General features: G+C 40.3%; 1 protein-coding gene across 1 annotated transcript in view; it reads right to left on the bottom strand.

Annotated features, from left to right (window-relative positions):
* Positions 1–704: 704 nt before the first annotated feature.
* LOC115232444 (protein pygopus) overlaps positions 705–18,165 on the bottom strand; it is a 55,420-nt gene continuing 37,959 nt past the window's right edge. Inside the window, exon 3 of the mRNA XM_029802321.2 lies at positions 705–1,899. Coding sequence (XP_029658181.1) covers positions 1,441–1,899 — 459 coding nt within the window. The 3' untranslated portion in view covers positions 705–1,440. The remainder of the gene's footprint in view (positions 1,900–18,165) is intronic.

The raw sequence follows: 18,165 nt of genomic DNA, 5'->3' as shown, positions 1-18,165 counted from the left end.
AGCTACTTACATACCTTAATCTTTGGCACAAATATTTTATCATTGTAATTGGTTACCCTTTCTCCAGCCAACTCTTAAAAAGGTTTTGACCAGAAAGGAGACTTCAAGAAAAACATTTTTTGGTTGTAGTAGGGCTACATGAACCTTGTAATCCAGTACCTTAAAAAAAATCACAAAAATTGTAGCAATGATTTACTATATTTTTGGGTCTAGGCATAGAATTTTTGTGTGTGTGTGTTTGTGTGTGATGCATGCATGTGTACAAGAGCTGCTACTAAGCTCTCACCTATACAAACTTGAAGCATGGACTGTACACGTCATGCCTAGGGTATTATAAAAGAGTTAGGCTGTAGGCTGTGTGACTGTATTAATTATATACATGTGTGAATATATATGTATGTGTATACATACATGCATAAAATCAATTATGTGAAATTCGGAGCGACACTTGCAAAATTATTCAGGCCTCAATAAAACCTAATATGTCATTTTGCTTTTAATATCAATTTCAAATTTTGGCACAAGGCCAGCAATTTCAGGAGAGGGTGTAAGTTGATTACATCGATCCCAATGCTCAACTGGTACTTATTTTATCGACCTTAAAAAAGGACGAAAGGCGAAGTTGACCGCAGCAGAATTTGAACTCAGAATGTAAAGATGGATGAGCTAAGCATCTCGCCTGGTGTGCTAACAATTCTGCCAGCTCGCCACCTTGTTTTGCTTTTCAATATTGAGTATTTTTTTCTTCATTTCATTTGCCCTTGTTGCATATATGTGTGTGTATTTGTGTTAATGTATATGATAGAAATAAATACATACTTGAGTGAATACTTTTGTTCAATATAATTTTCAACCTAAAATTAAATAAGTTTTAAATCAAGTGGAGGAGGAAGAGGAAGACAAAAAGAGGAAGAGAGAGGGAATGAAAGAGAGAAAGAGGGTCAAGCAAAAATGTACAGTAGTCATGAACAAATCAAAGGCAATGCCTTGAAAAAATACAGGTTGTCTAACACGAAGATATTATTATGCAGTGGACGGCTTTAAACAATTAGTTCTTTATTGCTAGTTGACAAGAGGTGTTTATTGTTTGTTCGTCTCTTTTTTTTCTTTTAATTTATTCAAAGAAAGTAAAAGATAAAAAAAAAATGTAAAAAGAACTTAAAAAGGAAAGATTTGTCTGTAGAATGACACATGATATATGAAGATGTTAGTAATGATTGATTTGGCAGCAATCATATTCTAAAACAGTTCTTTTGTTCAGTGTTATGATTATGAAGATATATATAAAAATATATATATATATATATATAAATGTGTATATATACATATATATATATATATTTATATATGTGTGTAGTGATGTACTACTGGAGATAAAAAAAAAATCAGAATGAAGTTGTTGTTGTTGTTGTTGTGTTTTATTCTTCTGGCAAACTTGCTTCATGGCTTCATCTTCACCAGTGGGATATTTTTGGTCGATAGGCATTTGTCGCAGACCCATTCTGCATAGACCTCTGCCCTTAGCAGGTGATAAGCGTCCTCTGTCAAACCAGTGCAGATGCGATGGAACCAGAAGTTACAGCCGCTCTCACAGAGAATGGCCTGGTCACTGTCGTGAACCTCTTTATGACAGGTGCCGCAAGGGTAGATGGGCGGGGCATTAGGGTTGGCAGGATTAAAGACCATCGACTTGTTTCGCGGGTAGACCTTCTCAGAGGGGCCAGATGGTGGCCCAACGGGTTGGGCATGTGCCATCATTTGTTTGTTTGGCATGTTCAGAGATGGTATTGGTTGGTCATCAAACGGATTCTGTGCAAAGATCGTGTTGGTCTTTGCACAGCTACCCGGATTGGGTGGCACTGGAGGAGGAGGAATCAACTCGGGTATTGTGGGGCTCGGCTAGAAAAAAGAAAAAAGAAAAGAAAAAAAAGATTAAAAATACTCATTGTCATAGATACACAGTAAAAAACATAATCAAACATTAAAAACAAATGTATACAATGGCTTACCTGTAAAATATAAAAGATAATTTTTTTTAAAATCACATGCATATACACACACATGTACACAGATAAGTAGCATGTCATAGAATAAATGAATAAATTAATAATTAAACCTTACAACCAATGATGGCACTTGTTAGACTGAAATAGTGATTGCTTAATTATTAGATCTGCTTGTTCTCTTTACAGGTTATAACACTAAAACTATTTTCAAGCCAAGCTTAATAAATATCTTGTATGAAAGCAATTCATAGTTTAAGAAGTTTGCTTCACAATTACATGCTTTCACTTTTGACTGCATTATTCCAACTCCCAGGGCAAGTTTTTGCTTTGGTACATGGAATGAAGAAAGATCAAGGCTTTTGGGGTTTCTGCAATGCAAACGACATTAACCATTTGCAATACTAACATCTGATAGCTCTGCAATTTTCTGAGCACCTACCAATCAATTAAACATGTTAGCCAGACAGACTTCAGATTCAATATAAAATAAGAGCCCGATGGTTGTGAATATTCAAGACTCTATTAAAGTATATTTATTTAACATCAACTGGTGACATCAGAGTTAAAGGTGAACACAAGAAACATGAAACACAACAGGATGAAGAACGTTATGAAAGCTGAAAGATCACTCAGCCAAGCAAAGGAGTACCAGGTGGTACGTTTGTCTTTACGTTCTGAGTTCAAATTCCGCCAAGGTCAACTTTGCCTTTCATCCTTTTGGGGTCGATGCATTAAGTACCAGTTGCATACTAGGGTCAATCTAATCGACTGGCACCCTTCCCAAAAATTTCAGGCCTTGTACCTAGAGTAGAAAAGAATGTATGTCAAGAAGAATACGGAAACCTACAACACAAGGCAACTGGGAGTTTCAACAGAGACAACTTTATGTGGTCCACAAATCAGACCTGTGGATAGAACATGGCGTTATCCAAGTGGAAGGTGACACAGTGGTGGAGTGGTATAGTAGATAATCATTAAAGCTAAAAGACAGGCCTGGAGAGAATGAGCGAAAGGTGCAAGCAAGAAACAAAACTAGGTAGCTAGATGTCAGTTATATGAAGCTCAGAGAAAAGCAGAAAGTGGTTTGTCAACATCAATGTTCTGCATTAAGAGGATTGGAAATATGAGATGTAGGAGATTGCATGTTTGCATGAAACAAGATGTTGTCAGTAAGAGATGAGTGCATAAAGATAGTGGCACATATACATTCACTGATATTGAGAAGAGACAAGAAAATGTTACAATGAAAGGTAAACTGCATGAGAATAATGCATGAGAATCAGGATCAAGTTTGATTGGATTCAGAGGGATTCACCATTGAAGTTGACAGGCATAAAGTCAAAATAGCTGTTAACCTTTTAGCAATTAAACTGGCCATATCCAGTTCAAATATTCTATCAATTTTATGTCTAAACTGACCAGATCCAGCCTCTTACAGTTACCCTGCAATCTCAATACAATCACATCACAAAAATCTCAGAGCTACAATATAATGCTGGATTAATTCAAAATAATGTGAAATACATTTGACACAGTAATCTGAATGCTAAAAGGTTAAGGATATGAAAGGACAGGTTGTACTTGGATAATCACAGGTAGTTGCTGACATGCAGTAGTAAACATCTGGTGATGTAAGATACATACTAGTCACTTGAATAATCAATCAGGTGGTGCAGTAATGAGTCTTTCCTGTAAAGTTGCATCATCATAGGCATAGGAGTGGCTGTGTGGTAAGTAGCTTGCTTACCAACCACATGATTCCGAGTTCAGTCCCACTGCATGGCACCTTGGGCAAGTGTCTTCTACTATAGCCTCGGGCCGACGGAAACCGAAAGAAGCCCATCATATATATATATATATATATGTATATATATATATATATATATGTATGTGTGTGTATACGTTTGTCCCCATAACATCACTTGACAACTGATGGTGGTGTGCTTACGTTCCCGTAACTTAGCGGTTCAGCAAAAGGGACCGATAGAATAAGTACTAGGCTTCCAAAGAATAAGTCCTGGGATCGATTTGCTCGACTAAAGGCGGTGCTCCAGCATGGCCACAGTAAACTGACTGAAACAAGTAAAAGAGTAAAGAGAGAGTAACCCTTTTACTGCAGGAAAAAGATATATCGACTAAAAATTTTATTACCTTTAACTGTAGGAAAGCAGTTTTATTTACATAGCAATCTATCTTTTGTTGAGAAATGCCATGTTTGAAAGTATTTTCTGTAGAAATAGGTTGAGTTTGGTGAAGCAACATGACTTGCAGAAAATAACCAATTCTATTTTTTGGTAGGTCATCTTTTTATATTTTACATGTTTCAGCCATTTGACTGTGACCATGCTGGAAAACCGCCTGGAAGGGTTTTAGCCAAACAAATTGACCCTAGATTTATTTTTTTAAGCCTAGCACTTATTCTATCAGACTCTTTTGCTGAACTGCAGGGTTACAGGGACTTAAACACACTAACAGCAGTTGTCAAGTGGTGATGGAGGACAAAGACACACACACACACACATATAAATATAACAGGCTTCTTTCAGTTTCCATCTACTTGCAAGTTTTAGGTTGGCCTGAAGCTATAATTGAAGACACCTGCCCAAGGTGCCATGCAGTGGGACTGAATCAGGACTGAATATGGTTGGGAAGCAAGATTCTTATTTCTTTATTGCCCACAAGGGGCTAAACATAGAGGGGACAGACAAAGTATTAAGTCGATTACATCGACCCCAGTGTGTAACTGGTACCTAATTTATCGACTCCAAAAGGATGAAACGCAAAGTTGACCTCGGTGGAATTTGAACTCAGAACGTAACGGCCGACGAAATACCTATTTCTTTACTATCCACAAGGGTCTAAACAAGGACAGATAAACGGATTAAGTCAATTATATCGACCCCAGTGCGTAACTGGTACTTATTTAATTGACCCCAAAAGGATGAAAGGCAAAGTCAACCTTGGCGGAATTTGAACTCAGAACGTAACGACCGACGAAATACCACTAAGCATTTTGCCTGGCGTGCTAACGATTCTGTCAGCTCGCTGCTTACACCTGCAACATCATTACTGAATTAACCATGGAATTTAATTTTACAGTTAAAAGGTTGACTTCTACTACTACTACTACCACCACCACCACTACCCCTACAGGGGCAAAAGAAACACTCCACTAAAAAGCAATCACAGAGGTATCAAATTGATCATCTGTTTATTAAGGGATAACTAGAGGATATTTGACAATAACAACCACCACCAAAGCACCTAATTCTCACAGTACAATGGTCTACCAAAGTGTAAGAAATGTGTGTTCCACAGAGTTGCAGTGCTGAACACAACACAATCTCATTAGATGGATATTACTAATCTTATCTATGAAACATTAGCGCAGTTCCCTCAAATGATGTAAACTTCAGGCCATGAAAACTCATGCAATCAACAACAGGTGAAATCCTTGAGGAACACACACACACACACACACACACACACAAAATGCTAATTCGAATGTGGATTTTTTGTTTTTTCTTGCTTTTGAGGGTGAGTGGAACTTAGTTTTTCTCTTTCTGTCACACTGGAAGAAAGCAACAGCTATGGTGAATGAGATAAAAAAAAAAACAGAAAGAAAGTATCATAAAGAGTGGTAGTGTAGATAGATTAATAAATAGACAGGTGGGAGATTAGCAGGTACTGTCTAACAGTCAGCAGCTTTTAAGACAATCAGTAAAATATAGGAAGGGATAAGAAAAAAAAAAAAAAAACAAGAGTGGGAGAGGAAGAGAGACTGTGCAAGTAAGAGAGGAGAGATGGAAAGTAATGATAAAACTTTACAACAGAGGAGGGAACTTTAAGAGATAATACAACAAAATAACAGAGGTACAGTGAGTGAAGGCACATGGTTCAGTGGTTAGAGCATCCGGCTCATAATCATGAGGTAGAGAGTTCAATTCTCAGATCAGGTTGTGAGTTGCGTTGTTGAGCAAGATCCTTTATTTCATGTTACAATCCCATGGTCATTCATGACCAAACAGGGTCTTCTTACAGAAGCAAACTGTATCCATGACGAGAGAGAGAGAGAGAGAGAGAGAGAGAGAGAGAGAGAGAGAGAGAGAGAGAGGCCTAAAAGATACTGAAATGAGGTAATGACACACTGGGAAATGAAGAGGAGTTAAATTTTGGCGGAATATATATGTGTGTGTATGTTTTCATATATATATCGTTCACTCTCCTGATTGTTGCTGAGATGAATGAGTCCCATATGCCCACAAAACTTTATGCCATCTGAAACCAAGTCACAAAATAAAAACAAAAGAATATATATATATATATATATATATATATATATGGCCGTTGCCAGCCTCCTCTGGCCTCTGTGCCAGTGGCACGTAAAAAGCATCCACTACACTCATGGAGTGGTTGGCGTTAGGAAAGGCATCCAGCTGTAGAAACACTGCCAGATCAGACTGGAGCCTGGTGCAGCCTCCTGGCTTCCCAGACCCCGGTCGAACCATACAACCCATGCTAGTATGGAAAATGGACATTAAACAATGATGATGATGATGATATATATTCCAAGAGAGTTAGAGGTTGTGAATCCAACCAACTCAGGGATAATATCTATCCAAGATACTGCTGGTAGAAAACCCAATTATTAATATAGCGAGATATATATAAAGAGAAAGATAGACAGATGGTACAGAAACAACTGTAACTGATCCCAGCATCTGAAGATCCCTTGTCACCATTCAAAGATGTGGGACAAGTGGCGAGAAAGGAACTTTGGACTGTGGGCAACACTGAGGAAATGACAAGGGACTGGGAGATGTGGTGAAATCGCTGTACTTGATAAGAAACGTCAAGCTAATTAAAATCGCTGTCTTCCACACATACAGGCTTGTCCTTTCAGGTGATGGTGTTACTTAAAAGGCACTTGTGCCGGTACTGCATAAACGCACCCAGCACACTCTTAAGTGGTTGGAGCTAGGAAGGGGCATCCAGCCATAGAAACCATGCTACAACAGACAGTTGGAGTCTGGACAAGTAGAGACTTCAAACTTGAAATATTCAAAGCCACAGTCGAACCAATTCTACTATATGGCTCAGAAACCTGGACGTTATCAAAGAAGCTTGAGAGGCGGTTGGATGGAACCTACACTCGCCTCCTTATGAGAGCTCAAAATCTCTCGTGGAAGCGCCATCCAACCAAAATGCAAATATATGGGAAACTACCACCTGTGTCATCTCTTGTGAAAGGTAGGAGAGTCCAGTTTGCTGGACATTGTTGTAGAGCTGAAAAAGAAGTAATTTCTACTCTTCTCCTCTGGAAGCCATCTACTCGCAATACCAGAGGGCGCACACTCTCCTACCCTGATGTAATCTCCAGGGATACAGGCATCCAGCAACAGGACCTCCGTAATGCCATGATGGACCGTGAAGTCTGGCGTAGCATGGTAAATTCCATTGTCTCGACCATTGAAAGGTAGGTCTGGCGAGATAGTCGAGATGCTTGAACGGAGACGTGTTGATGTATGTTGTATGCAAGAAATAAGGTGGAGAGGAGGATCTGCTAGGGTCCTCACAGGCAAGGAACACAGGTACAAGATTTTCTGGGCAGGGAACACTGACGGGGTTGGTGGCGTGGGTATACTTATCGCTGAGAAATGGATAGATAGAGTAACTGACAGAATACTTAAGATTAGAATAGTGCTTCATAATAGATTAGCAACCATTATATCGGCCTATGCCCCTCAGCCAGGGCTACCCGATGGACAGAAAGACAGTTTCTGTGACACCCTACTGCAGACCACCTCATCAACGAACGACAGGGACCTTCTCTTTGTGGCTGGTGATTTCAATGGGCATGTTGGACGACATGCTGGGGGCTTCCATGGCGTACATGGAGGCTACGGTTATGGTTCCCGCAACGAGGAGGGAACCAGGCTGCTGGAGTTCTGCGATGCGAATAGTCTTATGGTCTGCAACACTAACTTCAGGAAACCAACAAGCCACCTGGTCACCTACCGATCGGGCCGGCATACTAGCCAAATCGACTACATCCTTGCCAGAAAAAGGGAAAGATGGCTGCTTATAAATGCCAAAACCTTCCCAGGCGAAGAATGCACCCCACAACATAGACTGGTAGTTAGTGACTTTAGGATCAGGACTAAGAGGGCGACTAGAAGACGACCAACATGGAGAAGAAGGGTCTGGAAGCTTAAAGCCCCTGCGAATGGACAGAGATTTAGAGATATGTTACTTGAAGCCTTTGACGAAGTGGAAGGGGGTATAGCTACACATGGGGTAGAAGACAACTGGACGTTTCTGAGGGACAACCTGCTGAAAGCCGCTGACCAGATCTGTGACTGGTGCAAAGTCCCCTTAAGACCCAAAATAACATGGTGGTGGAACAATATTGTTGACAGGGCTATTAGACAAAAGAAACAGGCTTGGAAGGCCTGGAAGAACGGTGGTAGCAGGGAAGGGTATCAGACTGCCAGAAGGGAAGCTAGGAGACAGGTCTATCTAGCCAGAGGGGAAGCAGATAAGAGAAAATTTGCCAATGTCCTGCGCCGTGAGGATGAAAGACTTGAGGTATTTCGTGTTGCAAGACAGTGTGTGAGAGAGAATCGTGATGTGGTAGGAGAGAAATGTGTTCGCATGGAGGATGGTTCACTTGCGCTAAATGAGGATGCAAAGAGAGAAGCTTGGAGACGCCACTATGAAAGGTTACTGAATGAGGAAAATGAATGGGAAAATGAATGGGATAAAGAGAGTCTGCCGAATGTTGACCCTACAGAGGGACCAGCTATCCGAGTTGATAGTTCCGTGGTAGCTAAGGCAATTAGAAGCATGAAGACAGGGAAAGCCCCAGGCCCATCAGGAATTACTGCAGAGATGCTCAAAATATCTGGCAGTGTCAGCTATAACCTAGTCACCCGTATAGTCAACCAGGTGATACACGAAGGAGTCATACCCAATGACTGGTGCAGCAGCATACTAGTCAACTGCTACAAAGGTAAAGGTGATGCCCTAGATACAAATAATTACAGAGGTATCAAGCTGTTGGATCAAGTAATGAAGGTTACGGAGAGGGTCATAGCCCAACTAATTAGAGAGAGAGTTAGTTTAGATGAGATGCAGTTTGGGTTCGTGCCAGGGAAAAGTACCACTGATGCTATATTCCTGGTAAGGCAGCTGCAGGAGAAATACCTAGCCAAAGATAAGCCCCTGTACCTGGCTTTCGTTGACATGGAGAAAGCTTTTGATAGGGTCCCCCGATCCCTTATCTGGTGGTCAATGAGGAAACTAGGGATAGATGAATGGCTGGTGAGGACTGTGCAAGCCATGTACAGAGATGCCGTAAGTAAGGTTAGGGTTGGCAACATGTACACAGAAGAATTCAAAGTAGAGGTTGGGGTCCACCAGGGTTCAGTACTCAGCCCCCTCCTATTTATCATAGTACTCCAGGCAATTACGGAGGAATTCAAGACTGGGAGCTCCTGGGAGCTCCTCTACGCTGACGACCTTGCTCTTATTGCTGAGTCACTATCAGAACTGGAGGAGAAGTTCCAGGTGTGGAAGGAGGGTTTAGAATCAAGGGGCCTTAGAGTCAACCTAGCTAAAACCAAAGTACTAATAAGTAGAAAGGTAGACAATCCACAAATATCTTCAGGAAGATGGCCCTGCTCGATCTGTAGAAAAGGTGTAGGTAGAAACTCTATAAGATGTACCCAGTGTAAGCTATGGACACATAAGAGGTGCAGCAATGTCAAAGGTAGGCTAACTGGGAAGATAGTTTTTGTATGTGGCAGATGCTCGGGAGCATTAACCTCCGAAAATCTGCAGAAAACAACTTCCGTCACTTTCCAGGGGGAAAAACTAGAAGTAGTTGATAGCTTCCGTTATCTAGGTGACCAAGTCAGTAGTGGGGGTGGGTGCGCTGAAAGTGTAACTGCTAGAATAAGAATAGCCTGGGCAAAGTTTAGGGAGCTCTTACCTCTGCTGGTGACTAAAGGCCTCTCGCTCAGAGTAAAAGGCAGACTGTATGATGCGTGTGTACGAACAGCCATGCTACATGGCAGTGAAACATGGGCCGTGACTGCTGAGGACATGCGTAAGCTCGTGAGGAATGAAGCCAGTATGCTCCGATGGATGTGTAATGTCAGTGTACATACTCGACAGAGCGTTAGCACCTTGAGAGAAATGTTGTACCTAAGAAGCATCAGTTGTGGTGTGCAAGAGAGATGATTGCGCTGGTATGGTCATGTGGCGAGAATGGATGAAGATAGGTGTGTGAGAAAGTGCCAATCCCTAGCAGTTGAGGGAACCCGTGGAAGAGGTAGACCCAGGAAAACCTGGGACGAGGTGGTGAAGCACGACCTTCGAACTTTAGGCCTCACTGAGGAAATGACCAGAGACCGAGACCTTTGGAAATATTCTGTACGTGAGAAGACCAGGCAGGACAAGTGAGCCCAGCCCACTTATGAATGCCTTTCCTCCCTTGGACACAAAGACCGGTTGAGGCAAGCGAAGTCGATATAGAACCTCATCCGACGACAGACACCCATGCCAACCCCCCATGCTTGCGAAGACATGTTGGGGCAAGCGAAATCGAAATCGAAACCGAATTGAACCAGCCAGGATCCCTGGCCTGGTGGTACGTAAAAAGCACTATCTGACTCGTGGCCGTGGCACGTAAAATACTCCAATGCGACCGTACGACAGGCACCCATGCCAACCCCCTTTGCTTGTGAAGACATGTTGGGGCAAGCGAAATCGAAATCGAATTGAACCAGCCAGGATCCCTGGTCTGGTGGTACGTAAAAAGCACTATCCGACTCGTGGCCGTGGCACTTAAAATACTCCAATGCGACCGTACGACAGGCACCCATGCCAACCCCCTTTGCTTGTGAAGACATGTTGGGGCAAGCGAAATCGAAATCGAATTGAACCAGCCAGGATCCCTGGTCTGGTGGTACGTAAAAAGCACTATCCGACTCGTGGCCGATGCCAGCACCGCCTCGACTGGCTTCCGTGCCGGTGGCACATAAAATACACCAATCTGACCGTGGCCGTTGCCAGCCCCGCCTGGCACCTGTGCAGGTGGAACGTAAAAAGCACCCACTACACTCACGGAGTGGTTGGCATTAGGAAGGGCATCCAGCTGTAGAAACATTGCCAGATTAGACTGGAGCCTGGTGCAGCCTTCTGGCTTCCCAGAACCCCGGTCGAACCGTCCAACCCATGCTAGCATGGAGAACGGACGTTAAACGACGATGATGATGATGATGATGATATATATAAAGTTGAAATTTATATAATAAATGCACAAACAAATGGAAAACAAACACAGGATGTTGCCAAATCCTCATCAGTTATTGGTTAGAAGATCAAATGCAATTTGAGAAAGAGAGAGAGAGAGAGTAGTGAAAGAGTGAGTAGAAATATAAAGAATAAACAGATAACCGAAAGAAGAGAAAATGAAACAAGAATATGGAAGCAGTTTAAGGGGAAAACGTTGAAGGAACAGAAGTAACACAGAAATAAACACTCCCTTTCTTTGGAGGGGAAGGAAGGGTGTTACTGAGTTTATACACAGACACATTATGACAGAAGAAAGAGCATGGGTGTGTGTGGGGGAGAGAGGGATTGATAGAGAAAGAAACAGACAGGTGAAGAAAGTGTATGAAGTTTCAACAATAAATTGCTAATATTAATCTCAGTCTACAAGCGATATTTAATTTAGCCAACAATCACTGTTCTGTCTCATCTGTAGAACAAAGGATGTAGAGTCAACCAATTCAATTACTGTCTCAAGCTGAAGAATATGTTTCTGTAGCTACCATCTAACTCGACCTCTGTCTCAGCACACCTTGTAATACCCAAAGCTTTGTGTTCTTGTATAATTAGAGACACCTAGGTACAGGTATGGCTGTGTGGTAAGAAGTTTGCTCCCCAACCACATGGTTGTGGGTTCAGTTCCACTATGTAGCACCTTGGGCGAGTGTCTTCTACAATAGTCCCAAGCCAACTAAAACCTTGAGTGGATTTAGTGGCTGGAAACTGAAGGAAGCCTATAATATGTGTATGTGTCCCTCTAAGTAGTTTGGCAAAAGAGACTTATAGACATAACAGCATGGGCAATGGAGGTTTTTGACTAACTAAAATTATGTAATTTTAAATGCTTATTATTAATTTCTAGGAAAAATGAATGAAATTTTCACTATCAGAATGCAAAAACTACATCAAAACAGCATTCTTTTGAAAATAACCTGATGAAGATTTGAAAAACTTCAAGTGGTTGGAAGAAATTTAACAAGATCCAATGATTAAATTTACAGAAAACTGAAATAATTTCACAACTTGTGGTGTTGCATAAATGCACATGTGCCAATGGATGAGCGGCAAGAGGTGGGAGAAAATGACAGGATGGATATTGAGTGTGGGGACAGTGGCTAAGGAGAGTGAGGGAGGGAGAGAAAGAAAGGGCAGAGGAAAGAGAATTAGTAATGAAGGAAGCGAGGAAACAGGAAGGGGATAAAAAAATAAGAGGGAAAAAGGAGACTGATGTAAAGTGGTTGGTTTTAGGAAGGGCATCCAGCCATAGAAACTATGTCAAAACAGCCAATTAGAGCCTGGACATATCTCCGGCTGATCAGCTCCTGTCAAACCATCCAACCCATAGCAGCATGGAAAATGGATGTTAAACAATGATGATGATGAAAACAGTAAAAATAATACCTGTAACATAAGTATATGGATATTCAGTGTTAGATCAATCAACTTAGCCCCTTCAACAGAAATTAGTGGTCGTGTGTGCCAATGTAAAATTGGCTATTATTAACTCAAGTCTCTTGGTTTAATGTGAGTTTACGTGAGTAATATTATTACATTAGATTTTTATGCAAAGAATAGATTATCCTCAATTCCTGAAGCTAAATCTACCTATCGGTGTCCGATGCGTTGCTTTATTGGCAGGATTACTTTATCATTTAATGTCCGTTTTCCATGCTGGCATGGGTTGGATGGTTTCACTGGGGACTGGCAAGGCTTCTACAGCTGGATCCCCTTTCTAACGCCCACCACTCCAAGAGTGTAGTGGGTGCTTTTTTCATGCCACCGGCACAGGAGCCAGTCAGGCAGCACTGGCATCAACCATGTTCAGATGGTGGTTTTTATGTGCCACCAGCATAGGAGCCAGTAGCGGGGGTAGGATTCATTTGGATTAAAAGGTATACACAGGATATTATGAAGAGAAGCATGATTGAAATGGGTGAGTGGCAAGGGACGCGAGAGAATGAAGGGATTGATATTGAGTGTGGGGACTGCGGCTAAGGAGAGAGGGAAGGAGAAAGAGAAAGAAAAGGCAGAGAAAACAGAATTAGTGAAGAAGGAAGCAAGGTAAATGAAATAGGAAGGGGATAAAAAATATAGGAGGGAAAAAGGAAACTATAAACAAGAAAGATAAGAAATTAAGGAAAGTAGAAGCTTAAGCAATCCTTTTTTTCTTTTAATGGTTTCTGTCATTGGGCTGTGGCCATGCTGGAGTTTTAGCTAACCACATTAACATTTATTTCATCAGATGGCAAATTGGCAGAACAGAATGCTTAGTGGCATTTTGTCTTTCTCTATGTTCAGAGTTCAAATTCCACTGTGGTTGACCTTGCTTTTCATTCTTTTGGGGTTGATAAAATAAGTACCAGCTGAGCACTGGGATCAATGTAATTGACTTATGCCCTCTCTGGAATTGCTGGCCTTGTGCCAAAATTTGAAACCAACCTTATTTAAGCTCAACACTGCGAGCTGGCAGAATCGTTAGCACACTAGGCAAAATGCTTAGTGGCATTTTGTCCTTCTATATGTTCTGAGCGCAAACCCTGCTGTGGTCAACTTTGCCTTTCATCATTTTGCGGGTTGATAAAATAAGTATCACTTGAGCAATGGGGTTGATGTAAGTGACTTATCCCCTCCACTGAACTTGCTGGCCTTATGCCAAAATTTGAAGCCAATATTTATTTCATCACTATCTATAGTCAAACCACTGAGAAATGAGACATAAAAGGACTCAATATACACAGTAACTCTGATTTGTTCTAATCCATTCTATAGTTATTGCTTGAATAAGGTCAAGCATGATGGGAGATTTATGATCAAAGGCTTTCTCATCCATGACCACATTTTTTTTTGTATATCAGATGTGTCTTCTCTTACCTAATCTGATGATTTGAGGGTGTGAGGTTACTGAGATTCAGCTACTATTTCTAGCAAATCTGGCACAGAGACTCCCTCATTAGCTCGTAACCATTCTATACCCAATTTATCTCATTTTGGCTGATATCACTGAGAACTAATAAACTTGAGTTGACCATCAGACAATGAAATGAGAAGCGGGTGACTTTAACATGACATCTGATCTGCTTGAATTAGCAACCTAAAAACAAAGTACACAGGTGTGACTGTGTAATAAGAAGCTTGCTTCCCAACCATATGGTCCCAGGTTCAGTCCCACTGTATGGCACTTTGGGGAATTGTTTTCCGCTATAGCGTCAGGCCAACCGAGTAGGTTTGGTTGATGGAAACAGAAAAAAGCTCATGGTGTGTGTGTATACATTTAAAGTGGTTGGTGCTCGGAAAGGCATCCAGCTGTAAAAAAACCATGCCAAAACTGACTGTGCCTGTTCTCATGCCACCTAAAAAAGCACTTAGTTCACTCTGTGGGGTGGTTGGTGTTAGGAAGGGCATCCAGCTGTAAAAACCATGTTAAAATAGACATAGAAGTCCGGTGCAGTCTTCTGTTTGGCTAGCTCCTGTCAAACTGTCCCACCCATGCCAGCATGGAAGGCGGACGTTAAATGACGAAGATGATATCATATCTGTATATGTGTGTGTGTCTGTGTTTATCTCCACCTCCACTGCTTGACAACTAGTGTTGCTGTCTACTAGGGTCAATTCATTTGAGTAACAATTCTTCAAGGCAGTGCCCCATTATGGCAATTCTAATGACTGAAGCAAATAAAAGGTAAAAAATAAAAAGATTAGAAAATGCAGTCTTAGTCACTCTATACATGAGACAAAAGGCAGGAAGGTTGTGGTTGGTACATTCCTGATCATACTTTATCCATGCCCAACATGGGACTAAACAACAGCCAATATCTCTATGTACCTATCAATCAAATTCTTAACACAGGAGAATCCTCTATTCAGTCATTGACATTGCTAGAAATAACAGTCAAATCTTGTTTAACACCAGCCTGTTGCCTTCAGAAAGCGAAACAAAATTTCCAGTGAGGTGTGTTAATTTTTTATACAATTCCTAATAATATTTAACATTGAATGGCTTTGGCAGTCCAGTAGAGTTCAAAAAGGAATCAAAGGGATCCATAGGTAAAAAATGGTTGAGAACCACTGGACCAAACTAAAGCAAATTGCATATGAAAGTTCTTGGTCAATTGGTTGAATTCACAACTAAGATTCAATTGTTGAATTCACAACTAAGATTGTGAACCTGATTCCTGCAATGGGTGGCACAATGTGTTCTTAGACAAGGCAATTCATTTACAGTGCATGCTATAGTCTACTGTGCTGAAGATGAGTCAGCATCAGAGTGGCAGCTCATATGGTATTAGCCCAAAATCTTTGAAGGTTAAGGCATACAGGAGATGATGAAGGCAAATAGTTGTAAGCATGGCTGAGTGGTGAAGAAGTTTGTTTCACAACTAAATGATTCTAGGTTTGAGCCAACTGTGCAACACATTGAGCAAGTGTCTTCAACCAAAGCCTTGAGCCAACCCAAGCATTGTGAGTGAAAATAGAAGGTTGAAAACCGTGCAGAAGTTCCTCAGATGGACCACAGCAGTTCTTGGCTCCTTAGTTTCCTCCTGACTTAATCTACACCAATCATGGAGGCCCTTTAAAGATGAAAGGTGCTGCTCCTTCTTTGACTGAACCAAAGAAAACAAGAATGTGTGGTTAAGAAAAATGCCATTTACTGAATACAAACACCAATGATGTTTCTTTTGAACTTATTTCTTCATTATTCAGTATTACCCCCAAAAATGCAACTATACACTCAACCATATATATTCTTCTGTGATAAAAATATAAAAACAGGTGTAGCTGTTTGGTAAGAAGCTTGCTTCATAACCACAGGGTTCCAAGTTCAGTTCCACTGCATGGCAGCTTGGATAAGTGTCTGCTATAGTCTGGGGCTGACTAAAGCTTTGTGAGAGGATTTGGTAGATGGAAACTGTAAGAAGCCTGTCATAAATATGTATGTATATATGCATGCATGCATGTATATGTATATGTGAGTCTTTGCCCCCCACCACTGCTTGAAAATTGGTACTTATGCCCCTGTAATTTAGTAGTTTGGTAAAAAAGACTAACAGACAAAAGTACCAGGCTTTAAAAAAAAAACAAGCATTGGGATTGGTTCATTTGACTACAAATTCTTCAAAGTGGTGCCCCAGCATGGCTGCAGTATTATGGCTGAAACAAGTAAAAGATAAAAGATCCAGTGTAAGTCAAAGGGGAGCTTGTAGGGGCTACAGTTTCACTCTGGTTTCATGGCAAAGCCATTCAAATCCAGCTAATTTGTTATCTGTTCCAGAAAGTTAGATGAATTGAACATGTATCTACTTCTAAGTAAACTGCTCAAATATCAAATGGAATAAAAAAAAAATGAAATAAAATGCTTGTAGTGGATTTGAACACAAGACCTATGAGTTGGAAATCAGTTACTGTATCTAGTTCACAAGTTTTCTTCCACGAATTTCTGTGTGTCATTACTACAAATTCTACCACCACTCTCTTTCACTACAGCTTCTACTATCATATTTATTTCTAACATCTAAACCCATAAATCTACCAAATGCACTGCCATAGATTTTATTACTCATACAATCACCTGTTTTCCTTCTCATTCCAGCCAACATTTTTCCTTATGACTCACTAAACATCACTTCTTATCTTTCTTCACAATCTAGCCATTATTTTTACCAAATACCCCAGCACTCACATATGCATTACAGATTCCGAGCCAACAAGGAAAGCTTCTATCACGGCCAAATTTCCAACAAAATGACACCCTATCATTTAAAATAAATAAATAAGAACAGGAGGGACAAAATGCGATCAAAACTGGAATGTTTCTGACCATAGGTCTATCAAGTATGATTAACCTTGGGTTAAACAGCTACAACAGTTATGCTATAGATTATAGCATACACTCAAAAACTTACCCCTATTCTAACTTAAATAAAGAAACTGGAACTGAATGAGAAAGACAGAGATGATAATTCTGTCTCAAGAGAAGTCTGTTGCTTTTCTAAGCAATTTTGTTTAAAATTCATGTCACTGATCTAGCGACATGTTTTTTTTTATTGTTATTATTATTATTATTTACTTTATTTATTTATATATTCTTTTGTCTGTGTTAGTGTTGTTTTTATCTTTCTTTTGAGACTAATTCATCAGCCATTCCACATTCCGTGTGTTGTTTCAAACTAGCATAATTTCTAATGTGAAGTAGAGTGCCAGCTATCAGTTGCCAGAATTAGTTATGACGAAAGCAACAAAAGAAAGACACAAAACAAAATGGAAAAAAAATTGCATAAAAATACAAAGAAAAAAACAACACACATCTACATAAACACAGAAAAAATATTTTTTAAAAACAAAGAAAAACAAGCCAAGAATTCTGGAAAACAGTAATGACTTAAGAAAAAGGGAAGAAATATCATTTCACAGAGAAAGAAAAAAAATTAATTAGAAAACCGTCTTTTATTAGATTATGGTGAAATAAACAATGAATTTCATTTCTGAAGAAATCAAAAGAAAACTACAAGTGAATAATTGTAACAAAGACTATTTCAGTAAAATAAAAAAAATATATATAAAAAAACTAAAATACTAATATGGTGCAATGGGCTGACAACTCGGTGGCTGAACATTAAATTTTGAGAATATAATAAGCATGCTGCAAGTAAATTTTACTGCTTAAAAGTAATTGAACTACCATAGAGAGGAAACCCTTTGGATTGTTGTAGTGTAAATGAGAATCTCTATAGCACTGGTTTGTCATCTTGGTCTTTATTTCATGTGAGATAACAGGACTGATAATGGTAACTGCCTGTATCGGATTACATTTCTACCAACGTTACAT

The sequence above is a fragment of the Octopus sinensis genome, linkage group LG2 (assembly GCF_006345805.1).
Source record: "Octopus sinensis linkage group LG2, ASM634580v1, whole genome shotgun sequence".
Classification (NCBI taxonomy): Eukaryota; Metazoa; Mollusca; class Cephalopoda; order Octopoda; family Octopodidae; genus Octopus; species Octopus sinensis.
This window is presented reverse-complemented; position numbering and strand designations above follow the sequence as displayed.